Source organism: Neolamprologus brichardi, chromosome 15 (assembly GCF_056152115.1).
Source record: "Neolamprologus brichardi isolate AB-2024 chromosome 15, ASM5615211v1, whole genome shotgun sequence".
In the NCBI taxonomy this organism is placed as follows: domain Eukaryota; kingdom Metazoa; phylum Chordata; class Actinopteri; order Cichliformes; family Cichlidae; genus Neolamprologus; species Neolamprologus brichardi.
The window spans coordinates 37971577-37985815 of NC_142118.1; the positions used below are offsets into that span (position 1 = coordinate 37971577).

General features: G+C 39.6%; 1 protein-coding gene across 2 annotated transcripts; it reads right to left on the reverse strand.

Moving 5' to 3' along the window:
• Positions 1-159: 159 nt before the first annotated feature.
• Positions 160-13387, reverse strand: sgta (small glutamine rich tetratricopeptide repeat co-chaperone alpha). 2 transcript variants are annotated; one of them, XM_035908270.2, is made up of 12 exons: positions 13351-13387; positions 11268-11451; positions 7345-7448; positions 6834-6924; positions 5182-5281; positions 4727-4831; positions 3455-3590; positions 3310-3372; positions 2012-2049; positions 1790-1933; positions 1579-1702; positions 160-673 (listed from the first exon to the last, which is right to left on the reverse strand). In XM_035908270.2, the coding sequence occupies exons 2-11, from the start codon at positions 11365-11367 to the stop codon at positions 1591-1593; spliced, it is 993 nt and encodes a 330-aa protein (XP_035764163.1). In that variant the 5' UTR covers positions 11368-11451; positions 13351-13387; the 3' UTR covers positions 160-673; positions 1579-1590. The 2 variants fall into 2 exon arrangements, with proteins under 2 accessions (XP_035764163.1, XP_006791984.1); XM_006791921.3 differs by having other exon boundaries at positions 13271-13386.
• Between the last annotated feature and the right edge of the window lie 852 nt (positions 13388-14239).

Consider the following 14239-nt stretch of genomic DNA (forward strand, 5'->3'; position numbering starts at 1 on the left):
TTTTCTGGCTCTTGATTCGTCTTCTTGTGAATTTTTGTTATTTTAAATTAAATCAACACAACAACTCGGAGCAGCTATAAGAAGAGACTTCACTGAAGAAGAGGAGCTGCATTAGCTTTGCTGGTTGTAAATAGATAACCACACTTTGGACGAGAAGAGTAAAACGTTGAGATGGTCTTTTTATTTAAACTGTGTTCAAACAGCCTCCCTGGTGCCTCCTCAGAGCTTCGTGTGACCGAGGAGTCATTAGTTCATTTACACTAAATTAACCCTGACACTCATCCTCACACACATACACACACTCATACTCTGACACACCCATCAAAAACAACAAAAATGCATTTACAGGTACACTGTGTAGTTTCTAGAGGATAAGACTTTCCAGGTTTCTACAGTTGTTTAACATCTGGTGTCCAATATCCTATCAGAACTTCTCTGATTATTCTGCATTTGATCTAAAAACCACACAGTTGCAGGAAGTGGGTGGAGTTTTCGGTGACGTGCCTCCTGAAAGACAAGGGAGGACTCGCTTGCGCTCTCTCTTTCATGCAGGAATTAATCAGAGATGGAAAAACAGAACTTCTTTCGAGTCCTCCGAGTTATTATGATCCAGATCAGAAAGAAAAACAGGTCAGACAGTGCGTGCTCCTCCTCCTCCATAAACCCGTCCCGCCTGAAATAAATAAGGAAACAAAAATATAAACCCTGCCAAAAGGAGAATCAATAAAGTCACAGCTCCACATTACAGCATGAAGTTATGAACATCTTCATGTCTTGAAGAACACATTTTTTGTACTTGAGTGTGAAAATCTTACACGATCAATATGGTCACGCTGTATTTTCAATTATTAGTTTTTCTGTATCTATGAGGACTCACACTAAACACAGGCTATCAGGCAGAGATGTATGTTTTAACTGAATGTTTTTACAGCTGAAGGTGAAAAATATCTCATAGATCAGTGTGTTATAGTGCACATGACTTTTTAAATTCCAGCTTTCAGTGTCCTCCTCCTCCTCAGTACGTTTGCTGTTACAGGCAGATATTCAAAACTTCGTTCTGAGTTCGAGGTGAAGGCACTGCTAGATTTGCCTAAACATTGTGACCAATGCTGAGGCCTCTGTATTGTTAATCTGCTGATGACAGTGATCACTGACATGATAAAAAACATTTACAGGAAATAATGACAATGATTATGTTTCAGTTTCATGTGTACAAACACAAGCTAAGTTTAAGCTGCTGCTCTAAGTTTGTGCTAAGATTGTAAATATGTGCAGGAGTTCAGCGAATAGCAGTTATTATCAGGAACAATAGTGGATACATTAACATTACATTAAACTTTGATGTCTTTGTTGCTGTGGTTCCATTTTTATGATAGTTGCCAAAAACGCAAAGAAAGGAAAACAAATCACACAGACTGTGTAATTAAATAACTTCACTGTCTGAGCTTTTCTACGTTGCATGAACTATGCAATCATGCATGACTGGCTGTGACACCATCCGGATGAAGCTCATCTCATACACTGTGGATGAAGAACAGCAGACCTGTGGTGTGTTGAACTGAATTAGTGTGTATTTACTCTATGCGAGGGTCACGGCTGCTCCTCATTCCCAGAGCTGGGTGTCTGATTGCGCATTTGACTCCTCAGCTGTTCGATGAGTTCAGGGTTCTGCTGCTGCATCTGCTGAGCGAACTGCTGCCCTCTGCAGAAGCAAACAGAAAGGCAAAATCACCTGTTGTTCATCGACACCACCAGCTTTAAAATGCAGTCCCTGTGCTCAGGTACGTACGCCTGGATCAGTCTTGATAAATCTCCAGGTGCTGCGGCACTAGGGGCTGCTGGTGCAGGCCCAGGAGGCGGGGCTGCACCTCCTCCCCCTCCAGCGCCGCCACCTCCCATTCCACCATACGCTCCAGACATCATCCCGGACATCCTGGAAGATGGGACAGGAAGTTAACTCTGACAAACCACAGAGGAAGAATGGATTTCAGATGAAGTGAGACAGACTTACAGCTGCTGAACCTGAGGGTTGTTCATCAGAGACGAGGCCTGCAAAGAGACAAGAGCAGGATGGAAAAATTTACTGAGTAGAAACAGAAACTGTAAATACCTAAATTAAAAATAATGAGCAATGCTGATAAATTCTGAGAGTTCTCACTGTCTGTGTAAGCTGCAATTTAATCACTGTTCACATGTGTGTGTGGTTTTTCTGGTCATTTCTGAAATTCTACTTATTTAAAGGAGTGTCTTGTAATTAAGAGAAAATAAAAAACACCAATGCTATGCGTGGCTGTTGAGTCAACAGAACTCATTATGTTGCTGTGTGATTGTATCTTTTAGAAATTAGTATCCAAGTGAGTTTTACCTACCAAAACTGACATGACACACACCAGCATTACATGTGCTGCAAGGACTAATAGGCATGTTATAGTTTCTGCATCTGAAAGGTTGTTAGCCGAGTGATGCAAACTTGGCCATCATACAGATTTGCTTTGTGCAGTTGTGTAATTTACTATTGAAAATAACCAAATACCAATAGCATGTAAATGCTATCAAAAACAGATTTTTTCTAGCATTTACAGGAGCAAGCAAGATAAAGTTAGCCACCTACACCGCACCGACATGTTTACTGTCAGTTAGGAAAGTTAGCCGATAACGTATTTTGCCAAAATCAGGAGACCTCATTGACTCAAAGAACTATATTGCTGCATGAAACAGGATTCGATTTTGTGTTCGCAGAAAGACAAACAAAGACAGCTCAGGTTGGAGTTTGTGTGGCTTCCATGAACTGAGCTTCACTGCCCAAAACTGGCTTTCTTTCTGCTAAAGTAAGCCACACTGATAATGTGGTACCCAATGCAGCATGTTGCTGGCTAACCTTCACTTGCTTATTATCAAAATAATTTCTGAAGTCACATGACTTTGTGCTTTTGTATATTAGAGGCAAACTCTTAGAATGTGGTCTCACCAGCGTCTCTGCTCAGGCTTTTCTAAACACTTAGTTGGACGTCGTTATAGTCAAAATGTACAAAGGACTTACATTTTGTTTGCACCAACCAAAGTAATGCCTAAAGCTAACTATGCTCAGCGTGCACATTCATGTGACTATGGCTGTTGACTAGCAGTTTTCTACTGGGCTAACTTTTCATTTCCTATTGGTACGATGGTTCGATGCAACAGAAAAGCTGATTTAAAGGAAACCGAAACAAGAAAATGAGCTGTGAGCTCTGACGAGTGCAACTGGTTCTGATGGCTGCCAAAACTCCGTGACCGCTTAGAAACGTTACAGGCCGAACACTCAGATCTCACCATGTTCATGAAGCCGGGGTTACTCAGCAAACCAGCGAGATCGACTCCGCCCAGCCCTGCAGTCTGAGAGAACAGAGACAGGTTCACGTAAACACAGTGCTGTCGGGAAGTCGGGAATTTGATCCCTCATCCTGCCTCTTCTCACCGGACTGGACGTGTCCATCTTCTCCTCTGCGATCTTCAGATTGGTTTTGTAGGTGTCGTTATCTGGGTCGAGCTCCAAAGCCTTCTTATAGTAACTGACTGCTTCTGTGTGTTTGTTGAGGCTGGCCAGAGCCAAACTGAAACACAAGACGACACGTCAGGACCAGAAACAGCTGAAACCAGAACGCAAGGAGCTTCCAGGTTTTCATTCTTCGTGCTCTGATGCTGCATGTTTGTCTACTTAAACAACTGCAAACTCCTGTATAACTGATTAAAAATAAATAAATAAATAATGTAAAAACTTAGTGGAAATAACTTTGTGCTGGCTGACTTTGGTTTTACGGCTGCAGTCAGCACTAACCTTCATTTTCAGTAAATCTGCCACTTGTGTTTAATAATAATAAGTGAAAAACTTAAACACTTCATAAATATCGTAAAACAAGATTTGTTTATTTGACCAGCTTCACAAAATCCAAAGATATTCAGCTTCAGCATCAGCTTCATTTATGAAAACTGCAAACTTTACTTGCTCCTGAAATACTTTTACAAAGGCAGAGTATAAACACTCATCATCTTAAGACACAATTTTTACATTTTATTTTACTATTCAACAGATAAACCCTGAGATCTGAAGGAGCCAAACACTGTGTGAAGCTTTCTTTTCTGATGCTCCAAAGTCACTTATTAAGAAAATAAAAGTTATAGGAAAAACCAGAAATTCTTAAACTGGATCTCTTTATGGGATCCATTTGTTCGAAGAACCTGGTTTCATTTACGTTATTTTATCCCCAGTCTGTCTGATTTTAAAGGACATACAGACAATAATCCTCTGATGAGCCTTTGTTGCTAATTCGTCTGTTAAAAATAAAAAAAACTACAGCCGTGTGATGCAACAGTGTCCAGGTTGCAGATCAGAATCAGAAATACTTTATTAATCCTGAAGGAAATTATAGGTTACAGCAGGCAGCAGGCTAATGGCACATGCGCACTTACAAAGGAACCCTCTGACCAAACTTTACACAAACATGACATGTCAGAGAGGAAAAAAAACAAGATTTGCTATTAGCTCCACACCAGCAGGTGGCGCTGTGAGACGCATCCTTGGTGTAAAAGGAAAGCTCCTCTCTGCTGCCTAAGAATAAAGAAATGCCTTCCTGCAGTTTCCTCTTTGATAAACACAGGACATTTTTTCTACATGTGAGATGTTTGTAGCTTTTGATGTCAATGTGATTTCACGGCAACAATGAAAGACAAAGAGAAGATGCTGTCATACCCCATCCGCCCGTAAGCTTTGCTGTAGTTGGGGTCGATGCTGATGGCTCGTTCACAGTCCTGCACGGCTCCTGCGTAGTTCCCCAGCTTACTGTAAGCTGCAGCTCTGCACAAAAACAACACAAATACTAACTGCTTCACGTGAACGTCAACAATCTGAACACAGGAAAACAACTGCAACAAAGAATTTGCATAAAACGTACAAAAACAGCAGAGAAAAAATCGTTTCTAACAATATTGTCATGTGACAAGATGTGAAGAATTAGTTTTTTTAAAGGACCAAACTTAAAGGTTTTATGTAACAAAGTATGTAAAAATATCTAAAGTGACAAAAAGTGAAAACACATGAAAAGTGTTTCTCGTTCTTTTGTTTCTTGTTCATCAAATACAATTTTACTGTTTTTAAAATAAAATGAACAACAAATATTTAGTGATGCTGAGGAAATGCTGACCGACCTGTTGCAGTAGTAGACGGCGTTCTGAGGGTTGATGGCGATTGCCTTCGAGTAAAACTCAACAGCAGCTGCAAAGTTATCCACCTTCATCTGGTCGTTGCCTCCAGTCGAGAAAACAGAAAAGAACAGAAACACCTCACTCACCTGAGCACTGCAATAAACCTTATACAGCAAAGTCACTCTGATGTCATCTCTCACTTGCTGTCCTTGCTATCATTAGCATTAATTATTATTACACAACACTTATTCCATTCATTTGGCGTCACTGATTTTTCCAAGTATTTTGCTGTGTAGAGACACTAATGCTACAGTATCATGTGAAACATAGACTTTTATATTTACTTTTAAATGTTATCTTTAACTTTCTGTATTTCACTTTTTTAAGCGATTTATTTGACTTTATTTATTTTTTACACTTTTTATGATTTTTTTTAACCTTATTAAGTAAAGTTTTTGTCACATTACCCTTTATTTTACTGAGCTACTCTACTATAAGCTTAATTTTTTATTTTAATTGCATTTATTGTTTTGGCTGCTGGAATCTCCCAACATTTTAATCCTCTAAGTGATGACGTGATGAATCCTGCTTCTAGGTCCAAACTGCTCTGTGTTTATTAAGGCTGTTGTGTTTTTAACATGTTTTAATACTTCTCTCTCGGCCTCTCGGTTTTTATCACCACTGTTCATTTTACAGCTCAGTTTTTAAACCCTTACGATGTAACTGCAGCCCAGCAGCAGTATATTAATGACTAACCTCGTATTGTGGATGTATTTTCTCAGTTGTTTGGTCCGTTTACAGCATCCTGCCATGCGATTACATTTGTCTCTAACCATCAGGAACCTTCACGTTAACTTTTATCGAGTGGAAAAAAGTTAGCGTTCATCCTCCAGCTTCACTGTGTTTATGCTAACATAGCTGTGTAGCTAGCGATCACGTAGCACATCATTATATAGCAGCTAGCTCAACTTCAGTAACCCTACAAACGTCACTGCTGTTTAGTTTCTGTCTTCATTTATGTTGGAAGTGATAGCAGAGCTGTACGTTTGAATTTGTTTCCAAATCTCTCTGTCAGAACATGCTATATCATGTTTCGGTGGAAGCTAGCGAGCTAACTTCCTGCTAACTTCTAACTCTGTTAAATGTAATAAATTCTGGTAAAGCAGCAACGCTGATCATTTTATTACAGATGGAAGAATTTAGACCGTTTTTAACTCTCAGTGATGCTGCAGTGATCGTTTGACTTTATAACCTGCAGCAGAGTTTGGGCCTGACAATAAATACATGTCCTCTTATTTCTATACTGGGGACAGATGATTAGACAGAAGTCAGCACTTTAGCTTTCATCATTAACCTGCCTTGAGGCCACTTTTGTTGCCTGCTTACGTCAACAGTACTGCATTTGTGCTTGAGTAAATTATCACCTAACTTTACTTCTGACTGCTGTATTTCCAGTTAATGTATCTGCTCTGTGAGTCTCTGTTATAGAGTGTCAGGAAAACCAAGGGTTACTTCCTACAGCTTTCCAAAAACCTGATTCAAGGAGCTGCAGGTTCATTTGCATCCTCTCTTCCTTGTACCAGCTTAACCCTACAAAGGAACACAAAGACAAACTAGCTGCTCTAGATAACGTGTTCACACCAGCCTGGACTCACCGTCACTTTTGAGTCTTTCAGCTTCTGCTTTCTGTTCCTCTGTTGGGGAGTTTGGGGTGGAGTTGTTGTTGACCTGCGACTGAGCTGAATACTGTCAAACAAACAAACAAACACTGGGTTAAATGAGACTTCCTGTAAAACAACTATTAAAAACAGACAGACGGACTCTTCAGCTGTGCAAGATCACAGAGAAACACTTAAAAAAAATATGCTCATGTAAAATTAACATTTGGTGCAACCTGCACTAAGGCCAGTGCTCCGTTTAAACGTTTAAAGAATGGCATTTGGATCTTCACCAGTATGTAATAGCTTACTTTGCCTTTTGTAAGCCACAGCAAATAATACTGATATTTATTATGCATTTCGTTTCAGCTCTGGCTTTGGAAGAACAGTGAAATTAACTCAGACTAGCTGCAGGAAATTGATGCAAAGGCCAAAATGTGCAGACTTGTCATCTCTGCAATACAAAACTGAAACCGTTTGGAAAGTTGCAAAGGTTTTCTGTGTTTACCTTTGCTGTAGCGGAGGTAAAGATCTCCGGTAACGTCATGGGGACCGCAAGACTCTGGTCATCGGTGGAAACCTCAAACGCCGTCTCCAAACACTGAACAGCAACTGAAAAACAATAAGATCGTGTAAAAGTATTGTTGATATTTACTATGAGAGCACAAAGGGACAATGGGAATGGGAACTGAGGTTTGTTGTCTGACCCTGTTGCACATCTATTTCTGGAAGTTCAGGGAGGAGAGTATTTAAGTCAAGCACACAAACTGATTTACTAAAATTTGCATGTCTTATTTTTTGCACTTGATAATGAACTGACTGACAGTGTTTAAAAAGAAATAACCCTAACCCTAACACCTATGAGCGCTCTCTGGAAACTGTGCTCACATGCCATCTTGCCCAATTTAGCACATCTGGCCACAGTGAGGTGTTCTCTTAGAGCATCTGGCAGAGGCTGAGGTCCTTTTCCATCCTCTGAGGGGAAACGTGGATTAACTGAGGTCACCTAGTTAGTTAAAAAACTATCTTGTGACTGGACTTTATGCAGATGATGTTTGTCTTGAGCTCTTCGGGTGTTGTGAGGGTTTCCTGGTTGACACGTCGATAAAATGATCCAACTGTTTCAGAGGCACACTTGAGGACAGCGACTCTGGAATAGCCGGATATGGTGGTAAAATATTCCGTGGCATAAATGTCTTTCCCTCTCTGAAGCCTTTATTATACTTTGTGTCTACAAGTCCACTGTGGTTTGCTTAGGTCAGAGTGATATCAATTTTGTCAACAGATATTTGCAGCTGTCTGTGTCCACAACAGAGCATCATAAGAGAATGTCTATGGCAGAGTAACAGAGGAGCCATTAGGTGAACCTCAAATTCAGGAGAAACAATCAGGTTTTCATACTGATTGAGGCGTATTGGACCGACTCTTTATCCTCTAAAGGACACTTTGAAGTGATGGTTTACTCATCTAGACACCATTTGTTTTGTTATTCTCGAGGAAGTATTCAACGGCATCCATGTAGTGTTACAGCACGTGTTACATGTGCTATGTGAGCTATTTGGTCTCTATACTACTGCAGTGAACCAATGGTTACCAGGCACACGTTTTGAATTAGTGATGGCAATGCCCTATGTCACAGATTCTATTAATAATCTTTGGACAACACAGAGCAACAGCATTCAGCAGGTGAAGGGTGTCAGGTTCAGCGGTCTCTGGGATCATCTCTTTGCTCCTTGTTGATTTATTACAATTCAGTTTTATTTATACAGCACACACAACAGATGTCTTAAGACACCGTATAGTGTGAGATAAAAACAGAACACAAAGAACAAAAAAATAGAGTTTACAAAAGTTAATGACATGAAATGTAAGGACGCTGGGAGTGAAAAGAGGGGAAAGAAGATGATGAAGAAGCGCCAGCATCTAAAGGCTCTGGCTGCTATAGTAATGAATAGTTTGTAGCCAAGTGGGTGGCAGCTGGGATGTAAATAACAAATCCAAGTTCAAGGTCAAGATTTCTATTCAAAGACTGATCTAATGTGCACTCTTTGCTGGGCAGACGTACAGAGACTTGTGTTAAAAAAGTGAAACAAAAGTGAAGTACTGATTAAATTTCACTCAAGTAAAAGTGAAAAAGTACAGGCTCTGAAATGTACTTTAGATCAGCGGTCCCCAACCCCCGGGCCTCAGACCGGTACCGGTCCGTGAGTCGTTTGGTACCGGGCCGCGAGAGTTGAGGCTCAGGTGTGAAATGTATAGTTTTCAGGGTTTTTATCGGTTTTCAGCGTTATTTTTTTATCATTTGTACCGTTAACTCGGTTTTCCTGGGTCTTTTCACGTGTGTTATGAATAAATCTTCTTTTTTTCGGTACCGGTACTAGTTTTATTTTGTTGTATTTATCCGCGACACCTTAAAGGCCGGTCCATGAAAATATTGTCGGGCATCCGTGGTGCAAAAAAGGTTGGAGACCGCTGCTTTTGAGTAAACAGTAGCTCTTTTCTACTCGCTGTTTTTGCCCAAAGCTAAGTAAACCTGTGCTAATCCTTGTAATGACACAATAACAGTATAGTGAGGAGATAAAGTGAAATTTGGCAGATGGGTAAACCTGTAGGCCATCCTTTCTGTGACTTAATACTGATCATAAACAAAATAACTGTTGTGCACCAGCACAACACAGTGCTTTACAGTACAGCAAACTAACTTGTTTATCCTGCATTAAACGGCAGGATTTTATGCAACATGCATTCATAGATACGATGCATTCGTGCATCAAGCGCTTTGAGGGTCTCGAAAAGCGCTATATAAATGCAATGCATTATTATTATGTCTATTTTGCAGGAATGTTACAAATAGCTTCACACAATATATAGGATTTGATTAAAAAATTAAGACATTACATGTAGCTTTTATATCCAGCTTGTCAATTAATATCAGTTTGTCAGTGGGCAGTCCTTACCTTCAAAGATAACCGCTCTTCCTCCTCTACTGTCCTGTTTCTCCTACATCTTTCTCCATCTCTGACTCAAGTTATCTCTCATTCTTTTCTCTCCCTGAGAAATACAGCAGCTGGACCTTTAGCTAGCAAACACACTCCATGACAAACTGCACAAGAACAGTTTGTGTGTTTACTGATGATTGTTGAGCAATTACAGAAACGCTGCGTTTGAAAATAGCTGCTACTTAACACGTTATTCCCTGTATGTTTGCTCCTCTTAGGGATATCTGCACCAAGAACACCGCTGGATTGTTCTGCTCCACTTAGCTCTATAAACAATGCCTCTTTCATTTCTTTGTACATGATACAACCTGGTGATGGATACACCAGTAGGACTGTCTTTTATGTGCTACTGGTCCCAACTGGGCTACTTGGCTCAAATCCGTCTGATGTTTGAAGGCACAGACGTCTTAAACCCAAAGTAACAAAATCCATTTGGAAAATTTAAGCAGTAAAAAATACATGTTTGTGTAAAAATGTAGACAGTCAAAGTAAAAAGTTGTCATAAAAAAACAATACTCAAGTAAAGTACAGATACCTAAAAATGAGTTACTCTGCTTAATTTTGAAGTATTTGTACTTCTGTTTCCTCTGCTGCTCCTCCAACCCAGACTCACACATATGAAGCCAGACTATGTGTGCTGCTGTATATATGTTGTGGAAAGAAATATTAAAGTAACTAGCGCTTGTCAGTGACCTCCTGACCCAGGATGAACCTTCCAGATCCCTCAGGTCATCAATTTAATCAGTTCCCAGAGTCAGAACCAGACACGGAGAAGCTGCATTCAGCTTTTATGCTCCTTATATCTGGAACAAACTCCCAGAAAGCCTCAGATCAGCTGAAACACTCAGTTTATTTAAATCCATGTTGAAGACTCACCTGTTCTCAGCTGCATTTGAATAAAACACCAAATCCACACTTAAGCCTAAATTTCAAAACTTACATTTTAACTACTGATTTTATATACTGTTTTGTTTGTTTGTTAGTTTGCTTGTTTTAATCAATTTTAAATCATTGTTTTTGTTTCTAATGTCTCTGTAAAGCACTTTGAATCACCTTGTTGTTGAATTGTGCTATACAAATAAACTTGTCTTGCCTAAACTTTTTTTTTAGTGCTGTAGCTGACTCAGTCAGAAAATCTGCTGCCATAACAGTCAGTGATGATTTTGACCAAGATGGAGTCACAGGAATTTTGAGCTTTTGTAATAAAAACAAATATAATAATAATAATAATAATAATAATAATAATAATAATTCCATTCATTATGATATCCCTGGTCCATGGTTATAAGACACTACGACACACGGCAGCAAACCACACAAACTCTGAACATCATACTTATTCCCCATGAGAAAGTTTAAGTGTGCATTCTGAGTCAGGAGAGAAATGAACTGAGCAGCTTCATGTTCTTCTTCTTCATGTCTGAGGACTCACCTTCGAGACTCTCCTGAGCATCTGAAGACAGAGTCCCTGACTGGAGCTGGTCATGGAGGAACTGGATGATGGAGAAAGCGAGGCGTTTGTTGTCTGTCATGGCGGCAGAGGTGCTGCGTCTCTGTGCTGACTGAGGGAGAGACACCCTGCAACTAAAACCTTGTTTCCAATAAGAACCGGAACCCTGTAAATGCACATAATGCATGCAATGAAATCCAGATCATTTAAATGGCGCTTAAGTATTATATGAAAATAGTGCAGTGCATTTGTTCATTAAAAATGTGCCAACTTTGAATTTGATGTGAACAACATATTTCAGCAAAGTTTGAATACGTACTACATAACCTCTTCTTTTAACAACACTAAGAGGAGATCAGAGGGTAAACACAAAGCATATCAGTAATGTATTCTGAGCCTAAAGCCAGAGTTTTCAAGCTTACGAGTGTGGCTAACTTTAGTTGACTATAGGAATTTATGTTAAACACCTTACACGGTACGGGCCAAACCAGAAATGTTGCCGAGCCGGCGTATTTACACTATAAAAACCAGTCTGTTTTCAAAACTGTGCTGCCTGCAGGCCTAAGGGTCACAGGAAAAGGTTTCCAGCCTTTTACCCTCATGACATTTCTGCTAGCTCTCTAACTCTTTCTTTCTCACAAACTGCAGACCCTATCTTTAATTCTGAAATACTCAGCATCAGTAATGCCCTTTTTACACCTCAACATGTCAGTAACTAACCTCATTAGCTGTCAGATATTGCAGACGTGTTTGTTTTTCTTTTAAATCACATCACACTCTATATGTAGACATGCAGCCTGTATTTATATGCATGCATACATTTTGTTATATTTATTACTTTCTTTGGTATCAACCAGGATTGAGTACTAACTTTGATGCACTTTGATCATACCTGCTTATTTTGAATTTGATCTCTGCTGCATGAAGGATGCCTTTATTGTCATTGCACAAACTTCTTTGTTTCAGCCTCTGCTATATTGCTGTTTTGAGGGGGGCGTAAAGTTTAGTTGTCTGGGTATTCTGCCAGAGAATGCTATTAATGATGCATTAACACCTTGTATCAACAGTGATCGTCAGAGACATGGAAGTACCTTCTTTCCACCACACCATATGTTTAGCCAGCCCCTTTGGTATTAGCAAGGAGAATGTTCTAGCAACTCGAGCACTGTGTGAGCAGAGCTAACGTTAACCACCTTTGAACATAAAACCATTACACAAACAGAACAGCTGATGCGGGCTGATAAAGGAGATCTGTCTGTCGTGTTTTAAACTGCTCGAATCAGTGAAGTTTATGAGGAGTCACCGCAGACACTGACTCAAGATCTCTGGCTAATTTCTAGCTTGGCGTGCTAGCATACCAGTTAGGACAACTAAAAATCAGCACACATCTAGGGCTTATGTGGCTCCTTAGCGTATATGTTACGTTTTAAAATGGGTTTCCTGGAACTGCTATGGCAAATCTCGCAGTCTAACGCTATTACTACAATCGGTACTGAATTAGGTGGTTATGCTGTATTGGTGAAACCCTGAAAACTTAAGACTACAACTGTCGTCGGACACGAATTTATCTCCTTTGAAGTTAACAAGCAGCTGGCTTATCTTCAGACTGAGCGTGACTCGAAATGGAAAGAATGTGTCAACAAAAAGACGAAGCTGATGCTAAAATGCTTGTATTTAGTCAACCCGTGTTACTTTCTGTATGCAACACAGGCCGGATTTGACAGATGATTTCGAGAGTTAACGATATGTCTTTAAGTTTTCCTCTATTACACTTGAGGGTCGCTCTAGATTCTAGAAGAAAGACCACGATGTACTGCAAGAGATTTGAAAGGAGCTTGGCGTGACGTGTTCGTCAAACCATAGCGGCACGATGCTAACGGGTGGCTAGCTGATCATATTCCTTTGAGTACATAGGCGCTGATTTATAAATAAACCTTCCACGCTGCTAAAGCGAGGCTGACAATACAGCTAAGCGTTTCTCCTACCTGTCGTCTCCGAGTTTCAGATGCGAATCAGTCCTAAAAAAGAGAATTTACGTTGCTTAGCTTCTTTGAGGAACACTCACTCAGTTCGTTCATAAGCTTGTCGCAGAATGATGTCATCATGCGAGGATGCAGTTGAGGGGTCGTAATATTTTTAGCGACCTTACTCACTGCCACTGTATTTTTTTTTTTAATTAATTATTTATATTAAATTGAACAAGTCTGGCAGAACACACAACTGTGAAATAATAGAAAAAAAGAATAATTAAACAATAATAATAATAATAATAATACACTGAGGGTTTTAACACAAAACACAACTTGTATGTTCTCTTTGTCCTGGGACATTCTGAAGGAAGCTTAAATTTCCGTCGTTCTTACGCATCTTTACGGACACTAAAATTTTTACCGGACAGGGGCGCCTCCTGAATTTTTTCATAGGGGTGGCCATATGGGGACCATTAAAAATATCAGGGTGGCACACAAAAAATAGAATTTCTCCTTTTATTATGCTGTTATCAAATATAGGTCACTTGACAAAAAAAAATCCCCCCAAAAGAGAGAAAGTAACGAATTTTATCCAGTAGACTCGCTCATTTTTCAGGAAGTGATGCCTCCAACTGGTGAGGCATCCTTTTTCTTTGTTATTGTTTCTTTACTATTATTATTGATATAAAGCTGGCCATCTTCACATGACAGTCACTTTCAAACTTTTTTAGAACTGCATTTTTTTTAAAGGAGTAGAAATGGAGGTACTCCAAATATGCAAGAACAAACTGTCCCTCAAAGGGAGAAGAGTCAATTTTAAATCAGGTAACTATTTAACTTGTTTTTATTTTTGATATATGGAAAACTGACATGCATAAAGGAATAATGCCACATTTTTTTCAGGAAAGGTTAGTTAGTTTTCTTGACAAACATCAGGTAAGAGTATTAAATTCCCTTCAAACCTTTGTCATGGATCATATATAC